This window comes from Meriones unguiculatus, chromosome 4, assembly GCF_030254825.1.
Source record: "Meriones unguiculatus strain TT.TT164.6M chromosome 4, Bangor_MerUng_6.1, whole genome shotgun sequence".
Taxonomy (NCBI): domain Eukaryota; kingdom Metazoa; phylum Chordata; class Mammalia; order Rodentia; family Muridae; genus Meriones; species Meriones unguiculatus.
The window spans coordinates 14,914,352-14,933,796 of NC_083352.1; the positions used below are offsets into that span (position 1 = coordinate 14,914,352).

Genomic DNA, 19,445 nt, shown 5'->3' on the forward strand with positions numbered 1-19,445 from the left:
TAGTCTACAAATCGAGTCCAGGACAGCCAAGGCTGCACAGAGAAACTCTGTCTTGAACCAAACCAAACCAAACCAAACCAAACCAAACCAAACCAAACCAAACACAAAGAAACAAAGACTTTGAGAAGAACTGAATATGTGGTGAAATAGTTTTGCTGGGGCTGGATGTTAGACTGGTTTGATGGTGGTACCCTATGTCTACATCCTAATTTCTAGAACCTGCGAAATGTCACAGCATATGGCAAAATGTGTGATTGCATCAAAATCTTGAGAGGTACTGATCCTAGATTTTTCCAGACTGGCCCTAAGTCAAATGACATTTTTTTTTTCTCATAAATCATTCGAGGGCAAATTTGGAAGAGGAGAGTCAGGAATGACTGTGATGGGTGGAATGGGAAAATATTCTCCACAGCTCATATTTGAATATGGTGTCTAGTTGGTGGTGCTGTGTTGGCAGGCAGTGGAACTTTGGGGATAGGGTGCCTAGGTTAGGGCCCGAGAAATGGGATCTAAGGGTCACAGGCATCACTTCTGGCCTGACTGCTCTGCTTCTTGACCATCAGTGAAACAGAATGAGCATCTCCACTCCCACCTCTCATCTTCTGCTGTCTCATCTAGGGACCAGCCCTTTGCCATGATGGAAGATACATTAGTTCCGAGAAAAGTGATCTCTAAGAACAAGACACTACCACAGCTGAAGATTATCTGGAGGCACAGAAACAGGAAGAGGCCAGCAAAGGCTCTTTTCCTCAAACTGTTAGGGGAAGTAGTCTTGTTGACATCTAGATTTCAATTTCTTGCCTTACAAGTCATTTGTTACAGTTAAAGAAATTTTTTTTAAGGTTGTGTATGTGTGTGTCCACTAGTTGGCTTTGAACTGAGGGAACTCTCCATCAGTGTCAACCCTCAGATCCCTGACTACTCTGCCTTCTCTGTACTTTATTTATACACAATGTCCCAAGATTTTACCTACACTCAAGAGGGGAAGATACCAACTTAACAAGGTTGGAACATCAACTGGGAAAATGCCTTGATAAGACCAGGCTGCACGACATTTTCTTGATTAGCGATTGATGGGCGAGGCCCACACACTGTGGGTGGTGCCATCCCTGGGCTGGTGGTCCTGGGTTCTATAAGAAAGCAGGCTGAACAAACCTCGATGAGCAAGCCAGTAAGCAGCACCCTTCCATGTCCTCTGCACCAGCCTCCAGGTTCCTGCCCTGCTTTTGTTTTGTCCTGACTGGTGATAGGGAAGTGTAACCCAAATAAACCCTTTCCTCCCCAACTTGCTTTTTGGTCATAGTGTTTCATCACAGCAATAGAAACCAAAACTAATACAATTCACCTTTGGGGGAAGCAAAAATAACCCTTGGATTTCACTATGTTATAAATGACAATGGTGTAGTGACAAACGTCCCAAACTACTGCTTTGGGTTAATGTCATTTCCTTGCATAAAGTTTTCCTGTGATGCCCAAGTGCCTATTAAACCACAGCTCTCTTAGCCCAGCATTCATTCCCTTCCCAGTCTGGTCTTATTCCATCCTTTGCAGGACTTCTAAAAATCACACTTTCTTCATCCCAGTACTTCTGGATTCTGCATGCATGAAGGGGAGGGCTCTATGGTCAAATGACATTACTCACAGATGAGTTGACATTGAACTTCAGCCAGCATCTTTATTAGAAGAATTTTCAGATACTTTCCCCAGTGTTTAGTATCAATTTCTAAGAAACAATTAAAGCACGAAGCACGTTCTGAACTCACTTGACCATCAATGTTTCATACTGTCTCTGCGGTGGCCACTTTGGCATTTCTCCATTTCAACTTTATTCATCCTCTAACCAAATATGCCCATTTATGATAATCTGACCATGTTTTGCTTTTACATGCACACACACAAATACACACACACTCACAGACACATAACACACAAGTTCTATGTGATGTTGAAATGGCTCATGAAATAGACACACTAATCAATTTTACAAAACTTCCCATGATGTTGAATTTTGAGTCATAAGTACTTGTGATGGTATACTGCAGAAATACACTTTTGAACATAAGATATATATCTGAAGTAATATTACAAAATATAGAAACTATTTATAAAATGAACCAATTTAATAATGCTGCTAGCTAATGTAAGAGGCAGCAACATCTCATCCTACCAGTGTGTGTGCATGTACACACATACACACAGGCACGCACACATGTACTTGACAGGCACAAAGGAGTGGCAGACTGTTCTGTAGGATAGCAGCTGGCATAAGCCCTTCATCTTCCTTTTTCCTGCATGACAACCGACTCCAGGTAAACGTTGGGACTCAAGAAATGTAGCTGCACTTCCATTCTGCCTGGCTCACACTGGCTTGAAGGACCAGAGACAGCAAGGAGCCTGGCATCACTCCAACTTAGTCAAAGGTCACTTGTTACAACGACCAGCACAGAAGGTAGGAAAATTTACCAGGGGAGAAGTGAAGAAGAGGAAGAAGAAGAAGAGAGACAGTGCCGTCAAATTTATGATTAACCATCTAAGAGAGCTGGATCCAGATGCTGTCCCAGCTGTAAGGTGAGGAGGGGTGGGCAGGGCAGGTCTCCTTCCCACCAGCAGTCCAAAGGGGGCAGGTTGGCTGCTGTCAGGAAAACACTCAAGCTGACATTTGTCATGTGCTCTGCGGGGCAAACTGCCCTGTGCTTTCTTCTTACAGCAGTGGAAGCAACTTTGAAGCATTGCTGCTTTGAGTGCCTGTAACTGACACTCTTGTGCTTCTGTGGTAGAGGACGTCCAGTGTGTAGACAGGGCCAGCATAGGCTGCTGGGGGCAAACATCACTGCTGCTGGGAGAGGGGGTTCCACCTGGGTGCTGGAGACACCACATCCAGAGCCAGGGGCCAGTTCATGGGAGCATCAGTCACAGGCCTGCTCCAGGCTACCCCTTTCTTCATCCTCCATCTGTAACCAGCTCCAATCTAGAGTCTGAAAGTCAACAGGCACATTAATACTCAGTGGCCACGGCCAGTGTTCCTCTTTGGGAGGCAAGCAACACAATCTAGAAGCACGTTTAAGCCTTATCAGCATCACTCCTGGTACTATGGGTGCCTTTGAGCCAAGCAGGTTGTATATTCAAATGCAGCAGGTTTCCTCTGGACTAGCTGAAATTCCTGCAACTCTGCGCCTACAGAATGTGGACGGTCGTTTTAGGACCACCTGTAGCATAGAGCTCTCATTTACACACTCACTGCAGGTAGGTGGTGATCATTTCCGTTATCTGTTTCCATGCCAACCAGATGAGGCTTCGCTTTTCTCAGCTAAAGTGCAAGCAAGCAGTGAGATGGAAGAAACAGTACCAGGAGGTGAGAAGCAACAAGAGTTAGGAAGGTTCACCAATGAAGGACAAGTGAGCAGATTAGCAATGATGGCAACTGGCAGTGGGGCTCCTTCTGATTCCCCCAAAGTTAGAAGTGAAAGAGTGGATAGGAGATGAGCGCATTGGCAGGAAAAAGCCCTTCAGACACCTACCATCATGTAGGCTGTCTGAAAGAACCTGGCTTGTGGTTACATTTTCTTCATGTCATGTTCCCTGACACTACTGCTGTGTCAGGTTTCTCTTTTGTCACAGAGCCCAACACATAGAGATGTTCTGCAATGGTCCCAGAGAGAAGGAAAGGGCTTCTGGGAATATTGTTGCCACCATATCAGGATTAAGTCTTATAAGGATAAAGATAATGAATGCACATGGCATTTCTAAGCATGAAACAAGTACAAAAAACTTTAAAATGTATGAGACATCATGGATCTCTGCTGAGCCAAGGATGACACCAAACTGCTTTTCCTCCTTCTCTCCTCTTTTGGCTGCAGAAGGGAAGGGAATAGATAAGCCGGGGTCCCCGCAAGTGGTTACCGTGAAGCTTCGGTCCTGCTCCTTCACCGTGTTGTGCAGTGTGCTTTCTAGTCGGGTGCAGAGGGCGTGTGCTTCAGCCACCAGCTCCTCACTGAACACAATGATCACATTGACAGAACAGGGTCGTCAGGATCTTACCAGAGCTAACAACCTGCTTTAAAATATGCTGAAGAACTTTGCATACCATTCTAAAAACAACACAGGAATTACTCGTGTCTTAAAGTACCACATCGTTGACTAGGGATTTCAAGTGTCTAATTAAATACCCTACAGATGCTCAAATCCAGTGAGACATAACACTGCTGAAAACATGAAACAGTAAACAGATCTTTACATAACAAAAATGGATTTATCTTCATTTTATATGCATGGGTGTTTGCTTGTGTGTGTATCTGTACTTGATGGACATGCAGAGCCCACGGAGGCCAAAAGAGGGGACTGGATCCTTGGACCTGCGGTTACAGCCAGTTGTGATTTATGGGTGCTGAAAACTGAATTCAGGTCTTCTGCCACAGTAGCCAGTGCTCTTAGCTGTTGTGCTGTCTTAGCTCCCAGATTTCTTTCTGATTTACACATAACCAAATTTCTATCCAAAAGTGCCAAAATCTAAAAAATGTTCATCTGTTCAGAAAACAGCACCTGTTTTCTGAACTTCTTTTTTTGTTTGTTTGTTTTGTTTCTTTGTTTTTTGTTTTTGTTTTTAGCAGTGCTAGGAATTGAACATGTGCTAGGCAAGTGCTCTACCACTGAGCTGTAGCCATAATTCACACCTTTGGAAATGAAAGAAAAAAAATTAAGAAATTTATGAGCTTCTGCAGTGCACAATTAGAAAACAAACAAATAATTGTTTTTCTTTCATGGATTGTCCTTCTGACACAGGGAAAGCTAAATCAATGTGTCCTTTTTCAACCATAACCTGACACAGAGATAAGGCAGTCATCCCTATCCCTGCTCATAGTCTGGATGTCACTGAAGGAAAAGTACCGAGAGACAGAGCCCCAGATTCCCCTTCGCCTTCAAAATGTGACATTCTGTATGGGAAAGAATCAAGAGCATGTCCCCAGGGCACCTAGCCAGGCTAAAGGCTCCCTGCCAGCTCCAGAGCACAGAGAGATACATGACCTGGTGTGTGATCCAGAAGCTTGCAAGAGATGGGACAGGTAATTAAGAGTCCAGAGAAACATATAATTGAATAGCAAAGATTACACGCTCCCTGGGATCAAGAATAGGATTTCTCAAAACATCTTTACTGTTATTTGGTTTATGTTATAAAGTTTGCCTGTTCACACTGTCACAACTCCATGGCTTCAGCCTGTGTACGGAGTTATACAGTCATCACTCTGTCTAATTACAGAAACTTTTTATCATCCCCCAAAGAAACCTTCTACCCATTACCAGCCATCCCTTCCCACACCTGGTGTTGGGCATCATCCGCCTCCTTCCAGTTCCTAAAGACTTACCCTCAGGAGCTGCTGTAAGCATCTATAATGCAGGGGACCCAGTTCCTAAAGACTGCTTTGAGCAACTGCAAGGCAGGGGACCCAGGATGCAGAAGCTTTGAGCAACGGCAGTGGAGCTGAACAAAGACTCATTGGTGAGCATGAAGGATGAGAGGCAGTGTGCCTCGCAGGTAGAAACCACCACAGCAAAATCTGAGGAAGGAAGGTCTGTCTTGTCAGCAAGCAAGTCTTTGTGCTTCTGTGTGCAGCAGAACCAGTCGAAGAACTGAGTACCCCTCAATTCAGAGGGTCTCGGTGGGACCCTAGAACCTGTTGCTGCTGCTTCAGTTGGACTAGCCTAAGGCAAGCCGTTTCTAAGAGACAACGGATGATCCAAGAACCGCACTGAGGGGTTCACAAATACTTGCAAGTTTAAACATGACCTTGAATGGAGAAGAAAGCCCCTGCTAGTTACTGACCAAACAATTTGGTCAGAATGTCACTCTAGGTAAACAGAACACATGGCTGGAAGTTAAGGGTCAGGAAGCAAAAGAGAAGCTAAAGGCCTTGCCAGGGAAGGGCTACAGTATGTGTCAGAAAGAAAAGACTGGTGAGATGGCTCGGCAGGTAAAGGCACTTGCAGCCAAGCCTGGTGACTTGCGTTCATTTCCCAGGATCCACGTGGTGGAGGAAGGGAACCAGCTTCCACAAGTTGTCCCCTGACCCTGACAGTGCAACAAGGCACACCCTCTCACACGCAGAAATTTAAAAGGGGGAGGGGGAAGAGGTGAATGAAGGATGAAGGGAGGAACTGGGCGGGAAGAGCAGCCTCGTCACTCTGGAGCAGTGGTCTCAGCCTTCCTGCTGCTGTGACCCTTTAATACCGTCTCTCATGCTGTGGGGACCCAACCCATAAAACCATTTTCATTGCTACTTCATAGCTGTAATTTTGCTACTGTTATGAATCATAATGTAAATATCTGATATGGAGAATATCTGATGGTGACCCTAGAGGGGCCACGACCCACAGGTTGAGAACCATCGCTCTAGGTGGCGGTCTCAGGTGTGACAAAGCGGGCACATCTTGGTTTTAAAGTGCAATTAGCACCTGTGTACAGCACGACTAACAGTTTCAGGCAACTGGTAATCTAGCTCTTGGACAAGGAAAGTAGTTAGCAAGAACAAGAGGCCATAGAAGCAGAATGAAAAAACAAACAAACATGTCTGTGTCCACAGGACCTGATAATCACAAAAATAGAAGCACGCTCAAGATCCTCGGGTGGAAGTGACTGGTGACAAGCGCACACATCCACTCCCAGGCCCCGAGTGCCCTTGAACTTACACTAAGCACTGTCAAGCACAGCTTACCTTTTCTTGGCCGACTCAGGTAAGCTGTCACAGGCACTGGAAGGCTGGGACATCAGTTGACCAGGGTGACTAAGTCGGGACAGATTCATGCTATCTGGGCTCCCACTCACTGGACCTCGGACTTTGCTCTGAATGAAAAAAAAAAAAAAAAGGTAGCCAACAGAATTAGGGAGTCAGTGGGCTGGAGAGATGGCTCAGCGCTTAGCGCATAGTACTCCTGCAGAGAACCTGAGTTTGGTTCTTAGCACCTACGCTGGGTGGCTCACAATTGCCTCTAACTTCAGCTCCAGGGAGATCCAGTACCTCCGACCCTCCTCAGACTTTCTGCACTCATGCGCACATACCCCCCACATACATGTACACAAAATTAAGAAGTCAATAAATCTAAAGAGGGAGGCGCTGTTACTCTTTTCCAAGTAGGAAACACACAAAGAGGTTGTAAGACAGCTGCACTACCTGTGCTGTATCTAAGAAAGAACACTGAGATGCTTGATGGCGAGGGCTGCTATGGCTAGCCTTCCTATGGCTAGAGGTCAGTCAGAGGCTCCTGCCACCTCCTCAAGCCTGCAGCCCGTTCCTCAGCACCTCTAGCCACTTCTCCGGCTGAGCCTCTGGACACGCCTTGGCTGGGGTGCCTCACACACTCTTCACTGTCCCTGTCCCTGCCTTCACTGTTGCCAGGCTTTGCCTTCAGCCCTCAGGTTGGGGGTCCCTTTCTGGCTCCAGAAAGGGACTGGCTAACCACTGAGGTCCACCTTCAACAAGCCTTTTAAACAAGCAGCTTTGTACTGTTCTTCACCGTCGGCTGCATCGCCTGTGGAGAGGCCCTGGACACCTGCTTCCTGGGTTTCTACCCTAGGCACGCAAGCTTGGAAGGTCATTCCATAGGGACTGGCTCCCACGGCTGGGGTAGCCTACTCCTCACGGGGTTCTCAACTCCTCCCACTGCATGCCTTTATCTCTTAGTGCTGACGTTTGGCACTGTGCTGCATTCTATCGCTAGCTGTAAAGACAACGTTTTCTCCGGAAGTGTCTTCATTAGGAAGGGGAAGAAGGAAGCCTTTAGTGTTTCCTCCTGTGCTGTAAGAATAAGGGGTGTCTCACATAAGCCAGTGCTAGCCCTGTCCGGTCTTACCTCAGTGAAAGCCTACAACCACTGCTCCGACCCACTTTTGCCATCCGGATGGCACACTCTTCTGGAATGTGCCCATCACTCTAACTCAAGGTCCAGGAGCCTTTCTGGCTGCTCCCTCGCATCTAAGAAAGCTGGGGTTCCTGGCCCAAGTTCACGCGCCACCACTCCTGCACACTGTAGGATTTTCCACTTCTTCATGAAGTCTAGTGTTCTCTGCCGGGCCCTGGTCTACAACCCTCACTGGATTAGAACGGAGGCCATACCCAGCTCCCCACATCCTCCAGCTTTCACACTGTTGACACTCGTGAATGCACTCGTATTATCTCAATTTCCCCCTTCCCTCCCTTCTTACAAGAGGAAGTATCCCCCAGCTGTCATCCCCAGGGAAGTCCATCAGTGACGCCCCTAATTCTGATTTCCCTGTTCTCGGGAGGGAGCACAAACTCCCCTGGCGCTGTGACTCTCTTAAAACACTGTCTCCTCCCGTTTGGCCTACAGAGACACTGCAGTCTTAAGAATCTTCACAAAGCACCATTTTTGTATCTTGCTTCTGTAATAGGCCACCTCTTTTTCTTGCCCTTTTTGGGGCTGTTTTGTTATCTGAGGCAGGGTCTTACTATGCAGTCCAAGCCTTGACTGCTCCAGACTCCCAAGTGCTGGGATCATGCCTCCTCCTTCCCCATCTGCACCCTAACCCCTTGCCAGGTGTTATGACATAGCTCAGGCTGGCCTGAAGTCATCATCTTCCAGTCTCAGCAAGTGCTGGGATCACAGGTGGATGTGATCCTGACAAGATCCTGTCAGCTGTGAGTGTGTGTCTGTGTTGAGCTTTATCTCTAGCCCTGACTGTGTTCTTGTGAGAGGCATTCAGGTGACAGATACTGATGTCAACTGAAGACACGGATGAGAAGGTTTGAGCCGCTGGTGGTGGGGGTGGGGAGCTCTGCCCTGGATCCTTGAGAAGGGCTACCATCCTGCTGACATCTGGATTCTTAACTTCCGGCCTCTGAAGCTCTGAACAACATTATCTGCTGTTTGGAGCCTCTCTACTTGTGGTAATCACAGTAGTCTCTTGGGTAAGTAAAAACATCTCACATAAACCCTCCCTTCAGGAAGCCTCCCTGCCCACTCCATGTCACAAGTAAGTGCTGACAGAGCAGCCGAGCTGAGGGGCCTGTGCCTTCTTGGAGGGCGGTGGTGGCATGCAGAGGAGAGAAGACCTGAGGGGCCGCAGCAAAGGTCACTCACACAGGCGATCTTCAGGAGGTTCCAGAGCTCCTTCTGCCGCTTCTCCTGAAGTCGGACCACAGTCTTCTCATCCTCATTCATGAGGCTCACCACCTCTTCCACCTTGGGCAGCAACTCCAGTGCCTTCTGCTTACACACCACGGTTTTACTGTAAGGAACAGATGAGCCACACCCCCGTGAACTCTGGGCTGGCACAGCACTGCTCCCGACTCTGATGGATCCTGTAGATTGTTTCTTCACTGTGCAGGCAGATCAGGGCAGAGCAAGAGCCCCTGCCGGCCCCGTGGCTCTGCTGTGACTCCACACCCTGTCCTGGAGTGGGAGAGAGAGCACCCACCTGAGCTGTGTATAAATCAGCCGCACTTTCTTCTCGAAGCACTGGATTGCCTGAAGGAGCAGCCGTACCATTTCCTGACTGTCACCTTCTGTCCTTTGGTCTGCAGAGGAAAGCGGCAGAGGTCCTCCTACTGGCCCCCAGGGCAGACCAGTGTCTCACAGACAGACAAAATGGGGCCAGGGCCAGAGCACCCACCTCGTGGCTTCTCTCTTAGTCTTCTATAGAGCTCCCTGGCTTGTTCCTCTCTGGAGGAGAGAAAAGGCTGGAGTCAAGGCCCGACAAGAACATCTGAAGCACCAGTCTACTACTCATTCTTGCCAGCAGAACCGCTACTTTTTAGACTACTGGTCATATGTTCTCAGTGGGGAAAAAAACTGGCAGTTTTGGTAATTTTTATAAAACCCAACTGCCCCAAACAAGAGCAAACTTAAGGGCTATATCCTTCCTCTGCCTAGCAACAAGAGTGGTTCAAGGTGCCATTTCTGGACCCAACCAAGAAAAGACTTGCCCTTAAAAGCCTAAGTCCAAGGCTAGCTATGACCGCCTCTCTGCTCCTCTAATACAGGTGGGCCGGCAACAGACCCGGAAGAAGGCTCTAACTGATCTTGACTGCACACACAGCCCGAGCACTCACGAAGCTGAGATAGTAGGATTTCTGTAAGTCTTATGGCAAGTCTTGACTACCCAGCAAGTACCAGATCAGTCAATACTATACAGTGTGATCTTGTTCTGAAACAAACAGACAGCACTTACACATACCCACACACACATGTACACACATACAAAGAGAAGATTATCATTTGGAAACCTGAAGAGAATAAAGGGTGAAAATATACAAGGGAGAACAGATAATTCTTTATTTTTAGATTTCTCACCCTAAGACTTGTAGAAAGAGCATCAGGGGACAATGATCACTCCAGGTGATAGGGCCCTTAAGCTGACCCAACAGCCTAGAGCCCCAATGTCAGCACACAGGGCTGCGGTTAGGGTCTCCAGGGAGGATAGATCTGTGTAGATGCTTTGACCCCTCGTGGACACAATGCCAAATCCTGGGCTCAGCACAATCCTCCTCAGTTTTATTTCCTGCTCTGGAAGCCACACCCAGACAGGGCTGGCTGGATAAGCAGGGCTGTCTGCTGCCCACAGCAAAGCCCTGTGTGTGTGTGTGTGTGTGTGTGTGTGTGTGTGTGTGTGTGTGTTATGGGGGTGTTTCATGAGTCTGGATGCCAAGGCTCAGGGTGACAGACAGCCATCTGTCTAGTTTATCCCAGGAATGTGCCCAGGTGATTCACTGGGAGATGTGCCCACAGAACCTCCTGAGGCAATCCTGACACATCAGAAGCTCTGCGGGGCGTCAGTGTGTCTGGGGGTACAGTGTGGTCCCTCCCTGGTTGTACTCACAGGTCATCCAGAGTGCCCCCCTGCTTCCGACCCATCGGGCTCCTCTGTAAGTCCACAATATCTGTCTGCAGGGCCATCATCTGCTCCACCAGATGCTTCACGTCATTCTCCTGATGGAAAAGCTGTGCTCATGTCAACTGGGCGTGTACAAAGGGCATCCGGAGATGACAGATGTGCTGGGGAGACCCTCAGCTGACTGGCTAGACGGAACGTGGGCTTGGGAGTAACATGGTCCAAACTCGCCTCTCCTGTCTTCCACTTTCTAGCTGTGAGACCCTCAGCAGCAACAGAGCCGTAAGCCACAGTGTCCTTGTCTCTTAAACAAACCTCCAACAGGGCTTCGCTGCAGAGTAAGCACAGTACCTGGCAGAGAGGATGCTCAGTGCTTCTGACTTTGTCTTCCCTTACTGTGTCTACCCAAAGCAGGTGCTATAGCTGAGTGTCAAATTGGTGAGAAAGACACACACTTCTTCAGGGTTGGGCAAGAAACTATATGCAGGACAAACACCTTTAACTTAGATTTATTACTGTGTGTGTGTGTGTGTGTGTTAATAAGCGCACGCATGCGCACGCTGGCATCTGTGTACCATGGCGTCTATGTGTGTGGAGGTTAGAGGACACTTTCAGGAGCGGGTTCTCTCACTCTGTGTTTCTGAGGCAAGCCTTTCTTGTTGGTTCTGACACACTGCGTACTCCAGGCTAGCTGGCCCGTGAGCTTCCTGGCAGTTCTCTCGTCTCTGCCTCCATCTTGCTAAAGCAGCACTGAGATGACAGATGCATGCTATTACTGGCTTCTTAAAAAGTGGTCTTTGGATTGTCAGACTCCAGTCATCAGGTTTAGAGCAGCAAGCACCTACACCCACTGAGCCACTTGGCTGGCTTTCAGTTGTGCACCTTTAAGTAAGCAGACACCTATGTCTCATTTATGGTTAGGTACTAAGCCACAAGGGCAAAGCCCCTTTCCAGTGCACAGGATGTGAAGGAAAAGCTCTGGCCTGCAGGGTCTTGGATCTCTAACCTTGTGAAGAGGGGTTCTCAATGGCCTCTAACGCACACCATCCTGAGATTTCTTCTTGAACTCTCTCTTCCTTACAGATTTCGTGTTTCAACAAGCTCAGGTGGAAACCTTTATGAAGAGGGAGGGCTCGTCTCCAACCCAAAGCCCATCTTAATAGCAGGAGGCCTTGGCTTTCCCGAGGGCACCTGACATTCTGCTTCTTTCCTGAATCCGGACCAAGTCTGCTCAGTTCTCAGGTCTGGTCACAGCAGGGCTCCCTGCACTTACTACCCTATTATATCCAGAAGTCTGGTAGGGTCAAAGGGTGTGGTGAGGAAACCTTCAGTTTGGACACAGCAGCTCACAGAGTTGGATAAGGAAGTGGAAAGGGGTATTAGAGAGCTCCAGCCACGTGGCGGGGCCCAGGTGAGTCTCCTACCCGCCCACACTGCTCCACAGCCTGCTCCATCTCCCGCCAGGCCAGCAGCAGCTTATCTGATGCTGAAAAAAAAAAGAGGTGGGGGGAGGGGAGAGTGAAAACCAGAAACATCATAACACCGAAACAGAAGTTCAAAACTGAATTATAAGATGGCAAAGAAACTTCAGAAATAAAGGAGAAGGGAGCAGAGGGGTGTCTTCAAGCTCACTGCAGGGCGCACTCACTGATTCCAAACTCTGTCTGCTCTCTGTACTTCTCCAGGTCAATCTGGATGCTGGTTTTAAAGAAATCCAACTTGGCCTTGAGCTGCTGCGCCATGGAGGCCATGGCATTCTTCATCTTGGAGAGGCAGCTGTTATTCCGAAGGAGGTTCATCCTGCAGGGATGGTAAGAAACAGAACCTTGGGACACATTTGGCATCTAGGTACACATCCTGTGTAGTAACAGAACCCTTTGCACAGGGAGGCCTGACTATAATCACTCACAGTCACCCATACCAGAACAGCCTGCTAGAATCCTAATGACAACTTCCCAGGCTGCACTAGCATTTAGGTCTACATCAAAGTTGGAATTAGGTGAAATACAACACATAGGCCCAACGCATGCGTCCTAATTGGCGATACATCAGCACATCCCAGTTAATCACTGTTGCCAACCCACTAAGTTTCTCCAAGCTCCAAATCCCATGCAGCTGAGCTGCCCAGGCCCAAGTTCTGCACTCCTGCCCCATTTGCTAACCCCTGGCCTAGCCTTCTTCCAGCCAGCCCACCCAACCACTCTCTGCCATCCAAACCAGAGTTTCCTCTTGTCCCTCCTATGAGTTGCTTCTGGATCCCTGCCTCAGCCACCTCTCTAAAGTCAGGGCCAACAAGCAATTTTAAAGACATTAGGTAAAACCAGCACAGTACATGGCAGCTCGCTGTCCCTGCTGCAGCCGGTTGCAGTCTTCCTTCAGCGTTTGGATGCTGTGCCAGACTTGGCCCCACACTTTCCTCAGCTGGAAGAAGGAGAGGTTCCGCTTGGGCTCCTGAACTGGAAACAAACAGTTGTCAGAGAGTAACTCAGCTACCGGGAACCACATCCTGCCCTACAGTGTCGCTGGTATTTTTAAAAGTTATATAATCGCTATACTGTTACATAATTTTATAGGTATTGTAAAACAGTCATTCAAACATTAGTCTGAACATTTAGGTTCCATCAGCAGTGAGGGTAGAAAACAAAAAAGCTTCCGACTTGATTGGGAGAACTCCGAGTCAAGCATGGTGACACACACCTGCTACCCCAGCACTTGGGTGGCTGCAGCAGGGGGCCTCGGGGAGGCTGGGGCAGGCTGAGGTTACAGTTAGCTCAGCCTGTGCTATGGACCACTTGGAGACATAACCACAAATCTACACACCCACCTACTTCCAATAGAAGCTCTTACTGTCACCATGCTTAAGATTGTATGAAAATTTCAGGAAAGGTGAAAATACATCACCAGGTGAGATGGGTCAGTGGGCAAAGGCTCTTGCCACACAAGCCTAGTGACCGAAGGTCAAGCCTCGGGACCCACATAAAGGTAGAGGAAAGAACTGATTCCACGAAGCCATCTGCTAACCTCTACCTGTGCACTGTGGCACACATACCCCCGCCAATGACAATAAAGCAATTAACTAAGCAAGTTCTCTAAAATGCAGCATTAGCCAGAAGTGCTAAAAATGTTTAAATAATCAAGAAGTCTGGGAGCTCTCTGAGACATTAGATCTTTGATCTGTTTATTCCAAGGGTACACCTGTGAGACAGGGGGCTGAAAAGGAGAGTAGGTGTGTTGTTAAAATGTTCACCAAACCAACATGCAGTGGACCACCACAGAGCCATTCCAAACAAAGCAGTTCCGTGCGCCCTGATGTGAGGACGATGAAAAGGGAGCTACAGAACATCCATGGTACCGGTTTTTGAGGGGATACCCAAACATTTGATGACAGCAGTTTTGCTGGAAGGCAGGCGTTCTGACTGGGAACTGGAGCCAAAGTGTTTTCTTTTCACTGTATATTCTTTTTTGGGCATCTCTTGAGGTTTTATGTTCCATTTTTGTTTTTGTGTTGTGTACATATATTAACTTTTTTGAAACAGAGTTTCAGGTAGCCCAGGATGGTCTTGAACTTGCTATGAGGCTGAACTACTGATCCTCTTGCCTTCACCCTCCAGCACACATTGGTTATTAAATATAAATGCAACCTCAAAAGTGAATCACAGAAATAGGTGACATTTCTTAGTCCGTCTACTGCTCTAGTGAGAGGTGGTTAACCAGTAACCTTGCCTGAATTATTCTCTGAACATCCCAAGAAGGCTTTAGACGCCCAGAACCAGAAAAACAGGTTCCCTCACGTCTCACCCTCCAACTTTATCCCAACTCCCACAACAGAGCGATTTTAATAAGCGATACACTTACGGATACAGCTGACACTTTCGGGTTGGGGCCGGGGGGTGATCTGTGTCTCATAGGTGATTTTACTGTTGTCAAAGAGAAAGACAAGATCCGTGTCCAACGTGAGGCCCTCATTTGGCTGCAGAGGGACAAGAACACAGTGAGCTCGGTGGATTCCACCCTTCCTTTCCGGCTACGTGAGATCAGTCGGCACACTTCCAACTGCTGAGGGCCTACGAGGCCCACGTGACTCAGCCTGCTCTCTGTCCTGCTCTTTTTATCTGAACCTGCCCCTAACTTGCATCATGTTCTGTTTTATTCTGATTGCTTCTCCTGTGAACTGCACACATCACACTTCCCTGTACAAAGACCGTTGCTCATCTGCTAATGGGACCTCCAGCTTTAATCTGTTACACTTGGGGGCAGGCGCCATGACACCCATTCATGGGTGAACACAGACGCCCAGCACAGCTGTGGAGTAATAAATAGCTTAGGTTGACCAGAAGAGCAGGACATGATTTTGGCAATGGGGGCACAAGAAAGCGTTAGCAGTCTGGAAGTGACAAACTGGAAGTGGAATGATAGGTGTCTTTCAGTAGGCCTTGCGGGGTTGCTGACCCATCAAGCAAGTTGTACCCTGTGTTATTAACCACTTGTCATGGTAGAGCAGTAACGTGGAGTGCGGATAGTCCCCTGGGAGACCACAGCAGAGGGAAGCACGGAAGGCAGGGCACAGAGAGCCAGGAATCACCTTGCTGTCTGAGATGCACTGGGCAGCAGGCTTGTCAGGGAGCAGCACCAGCCCTGCCTCCTGCAGCAGCTCCTGGTCTTTCTCCAGGATCCCTGTGTCTTCCCGGATTCTGGTCTTTAAGCTCTGCAGACTCTCGTCCTCGGTCACGGGGTATGTGTGAATGGTGCCTGTGACCATGTTCAAGATGTGAACCAGCTGCAACACAACCCAGATATTACTGGAAAAAAAATTCTGTTAATGTTTGTTTACCTTGTGTGTCTCTGTGTGTACTGGGAGAGGGGAGCATGCGTGTGCCACAGCACATGTGTGGAGATCAGAGCACGACTTGAAAGAGCTGGTTCTCTCTTTCCACTATGTAGGTTGTATGGTTGATCCTGAGTTGTTAGGCTTGGCCACAAGCCTGTTTACCTAATGAGCCATTTCACTGTCCCCAAAACAAAATTCTTTACAAGAGGCACATGCATTTGCCAAGACCCTCTGCTACCCCCAATGCCTGCTAGCGAAGGCCTAGTCTTAGTCCCATTTTTCCTCAACAGAAAGCTGGCGACCAGTGTCAGTCAGCCCAGTTTTCTTGTCCTCTTATTTCAGCCCCAAGACTCATAGGGGCCTGAATTTCCTTACAAAGCAAAGTGGCTCACGACCTGCTATGTCTCCCTTCTGCAGAAGAACTGCTGTGTCTCACTGGGAACCACAGGGCTGCCTCAGGGCTGCCTTGGCTCTGCTCTCACCTTCAAGTTCAAGATGTCATCTAGGGCTCTGAAACAGCCATTGGGACCGTACTGGGGGTCCGTGCCCCTTTGTCGGGGGTGCCACCTGAGCATCATCTGCAGCCACTTCTCCAGGCGTTCAGCCAGGACACTAAGGGGAGCAAAGGTAGGAGAGGCCTGAGGCCGGCTGCTTTGTGTGTGAATTCCAAAGCGCGGCCTTGGCTGAGAGCTGCGACTGAGTGACAAGCTTGCTGTGCAAACACAAGGACCGAAGTTCCATCCCTGAGCCCACACAGGAAAGGCTTATATCAGACAAGCAGATCCTTCAAGAGTCAGCCAGCTTGGCCTACTCCTTGAATTCCAGACCATTAGAGACTGTCTTAAGAAAAAAAAAGGGGGGGGGCAGTGCCTGAAGAGTGAAACCCAAAGTTGTGTTCTGGCCTCCACAGCACACACACATCTGTATACACACACATCTGTACACACACATCTGCGCACACACACACACACACACACACACACATTTAAAAAAAAGCACAGCCTTGAGTGTATGTCTCAACAGGACACACATGGAGGCAACCAAATGACTATCAGAACTGAAAATGAGAGACCTGAGCGAAAACACATAAACACCTACAAACAACCTAACAGTTCAGGAGCCTCTCCTCTCTTTTCTGACAGGGTCACCCCTAAGCCTTGGGGTCACCCCGAAGCTTTGATAGTGCATTTGAGAACTGGGCTCTGGCTCAGTGTAGAGTGCCTGCCTGGCTCTGTGGTTCCAGGATCAGAACCATGACTCTGTGTGTACATGTGTGTAAACACACAAAGAGAATATTTAAAAATGCAGCCGCACATACATTTCATTAACCTCATTAGTATATAAATTTAATATTTGTATATATTTAATGTAATATTTGTCTGTTATAAAATTTTATGTTTGTGTTTAAAAACTATGTATACAAAAGGATTTTTTAAAAAATAAATTTCTTTATAATGTTTTATCATTAGATGTTTGATTTATACATACATGCGGTAATATAAACATTTCTTGGGCACAAAGGGATCCCAGCTGTTGGCTGTCCTGAAACACACTGTGTAGACCAGACTGGCCTCGAACTCACAGAGATCTACCTGCCTCTGCCTCCCCAGTGCTGGGCTCCCAGCAGAAGTTTTAAATAGCCCTGGCCTGGACTCTGAGCTGATGATTTGAGAACACCCAATGGATGTACATGACAGTGGTCAACTCCTCCTGCTGCCCCCACACTGCCAGCTTAGGGATAAGCCCACGTGCCCCTGCTCTGCTTAACTTCTTTTCTTCAGATGTCCATGTCTTCTATATCTAACTCTCCCCACGGTCCCCCAGTTGCAGCATATCCAAGGCCGCTCCACACAGCTGTAATCCACACAGCTGTAATCCACATGGCTCCTTCCTCTGTCCTCCAACATGAGCAGCTGTCATGGAGCTTCCTTTTGTATTATGACCCAGTTCTGACTCATTAATCAAATGCTTATACTCTCACTCTAAGACTAGACCACAATGGCATTCAAACCTCACAGGTTTATTTGTTGAGGCCAAACAAGGAACACAGGAATAATGTATAATCCCCACCCTTAAATGACTTCCTGTGGAGTAAGAGACAAACCCTATGCTGAATATACTTCAAACTAGAGCCATGTCACAGTCAGCCTCAGGTGCCAATGTCATGCTCACAGTCATCTGGAAAGAGAACCTCAAATGAATTTCCTAGAAAAGGCTGGCCAGTGGCCACGTCTGTGAGGCATCGCACTTGTTAACTGCTTTAGGGAGGGGCCAGCCTATTGTGGGGAGGGGGGCTGTGTAAGAAAGCCAGGGGGACCAGGGGGGCAAGCAGCATTCCCCATGGTTCTGCTTCAGTTTCGACTCTAAGTTCCTGTTTTGAGCTCTTGTCTTAATGTCCCTCAAAAACAGACTGTCACCGTGTTTATCACATCAACAGAAAGTAAACTAGAACAAGACCACTGAGGCCAGTAAAACATAGAACAAAGGTTGTGTGAAATTAGCAGAGATGGTAGAACACTCACTTAGCACGAACAAAGCTAGGGATTCCAGCCAGGAGAGAGTGGTGCACACCTTTAATCCCAGCACTTGGGAGGTAGAGGCAGGTGGATCTCTGGGTTCCAGGGCAGCCTGGTCTACAGAGTGACTTCCAGGACACCCAGAGATACACAGAGAAACCCTGCCTTGAAAAATCAAAACCAAACCAAAACAACAAAACAAAGCCAGAGATTCCATCTCCAACATAGCAAAAACCAACCAACCACTCACCCAACCAACCACCCAACCAACCACCCAACTAATCAACCAACCAACCAACCAACCAACCAACCAACCAAACAAACAAACAAATCAACTTTTTTCCCTAGGGAAGATGAGCTGTAGGAATTCATTCTATATTAAGACAGACTGCTCAAATTCTCAATCATGAGATGGTTTTATGATATCCATTCAAAAGTAATCAGAGGGTCTGGAGATGACTCAGTAGTTAAAAGTATGAGGTTTGGCTCCCAGCATCCACATGGCAGCTCACAATCAGCTGTAACTCCAGTTCCAGGGGATCTGACCTCTCTTCTGGCTTCCACAGGCACCAGTTACTCAAACATACACAATTTTTTTTAAAAGTTATTAGATGTCACCTCAAACCTTTATTTCTAAGAAGAGAAGAAAAATATATACAGCACTAATATCCCATTGCCTCACCTGTTAAGATTATTGGGAAAAGGTAAGGAACTCGAAAACTTCACTGTTCCATTCAAGTCTTCACTAACGACGATGTCCACTTCGCTCTTCTGCCGGACTTTGTTATGCCTGTAGGTGTCATTTTAATCTTATGTCACTCAGTGGCCAATACCCAGCTTACACTTGCAATGTTGCTTTCAGCAGTACACTTTTCTAAAACAACGCTCCGTACGCTATAGGATGTTTCTTTAAGGGTCAGAGAATGGTCTGCACTGTGGTTAGGGGCTTAGCTCAGTGGCGTGACTGGGGCTGTGGTTCAATCCGCACCATTTAAACAAAACAAACAAAATGTGGCCAGTGCTGCCTATGTGAGATCTTGAATGGCAACCTCCAGCAAGGTCTCTCATGGCCTTGTGTCCTAAGTTCTCCAGGAAGCACTTGACATCTGTATCATCCTAGACTACGTTTCTAATTTCCTATACCCTTTGTTTATCAAATGGAAGCTCTCATTAAAAAAAAATTATTTTCTTTTTTCTTTAAAGATTTTATTTTATGTATGAGTATTCTATCTGCATGTATGCATGCATGCCAGAAGAGGGC

At 47.6% G+C, this 19,445-nt stretch overlaps 1 protein-coding gene across 4 annotated transcripts in view; it reads right to left on the minus strand.

Annotated features, from left to right (window-relative positions):
• Positions 1-1,645: 1,645 nt before the first annotated feature.
• Ikbkb (inhibitor of nuclear factor kappa B kinase subunit beta) overlaps positions 1,646-19,445 on the minus strand; it is a 49,407-nt gene continuing 31,607 nt past the window's right edge. For 2 of the 4 annotated variants that reach the window (XM_021650468.2, XM_060381465.1), the window contains 14 exons: positions 18,867-18,974; positions 16,151-16,280; positions 15,423-15,617; positions 14,696-14,810; positions 13,173-13,296; positions 12,489-12,640; positions 12,265-12,326; positions 10,829-10,950; positions 9,623-9,672; positions 9,428-9,527; positions 9,091-9,238; positions 6,708-6,835; positions 3,901-3,991; positions 1,646-2,975 (listed from right to left, as the gene is read on the minus strand). In XM_021650468.2, coding sequence (XP_021506143.2) covers positions 2,907-2,975; positions 3,901-3,991; positions 6,708-6,835; positions 9,091-9,238; positions 9,428-9,527; positions 9,623-9,672; positions 10,829-10,950; positions 12,265-12,326; positions 12,489-12,640; positions 13,173-13,296; positions 14,696-14,810; positions 15,423-15,617; positions 16,151-16,280; positions 18,867-18,974 — 1,594 coding nt within the window. In that variant the 3' untranslated portion in view covers positions 1,646-2,906. The remainder of the gene's footprint in view (positions 2,976-3,900; positions 3,992-6,707; positions 6,836-9,090; positions 9,239-9,427; positions 9,528-9,622; positions 9,673-10,828; positions 10,951-12,264; positions 12,327-12,488; positions 12,641-13,172; positions 13,297-14,695; positions 14,811-15,422; positions 15,618-16,150; positions 16,281-18,866; positions 18,975-19,445) is intronic. The other 2 variants (XM_021650469.2, XM_060381464.1) reach the window with 2 other exon arrangements.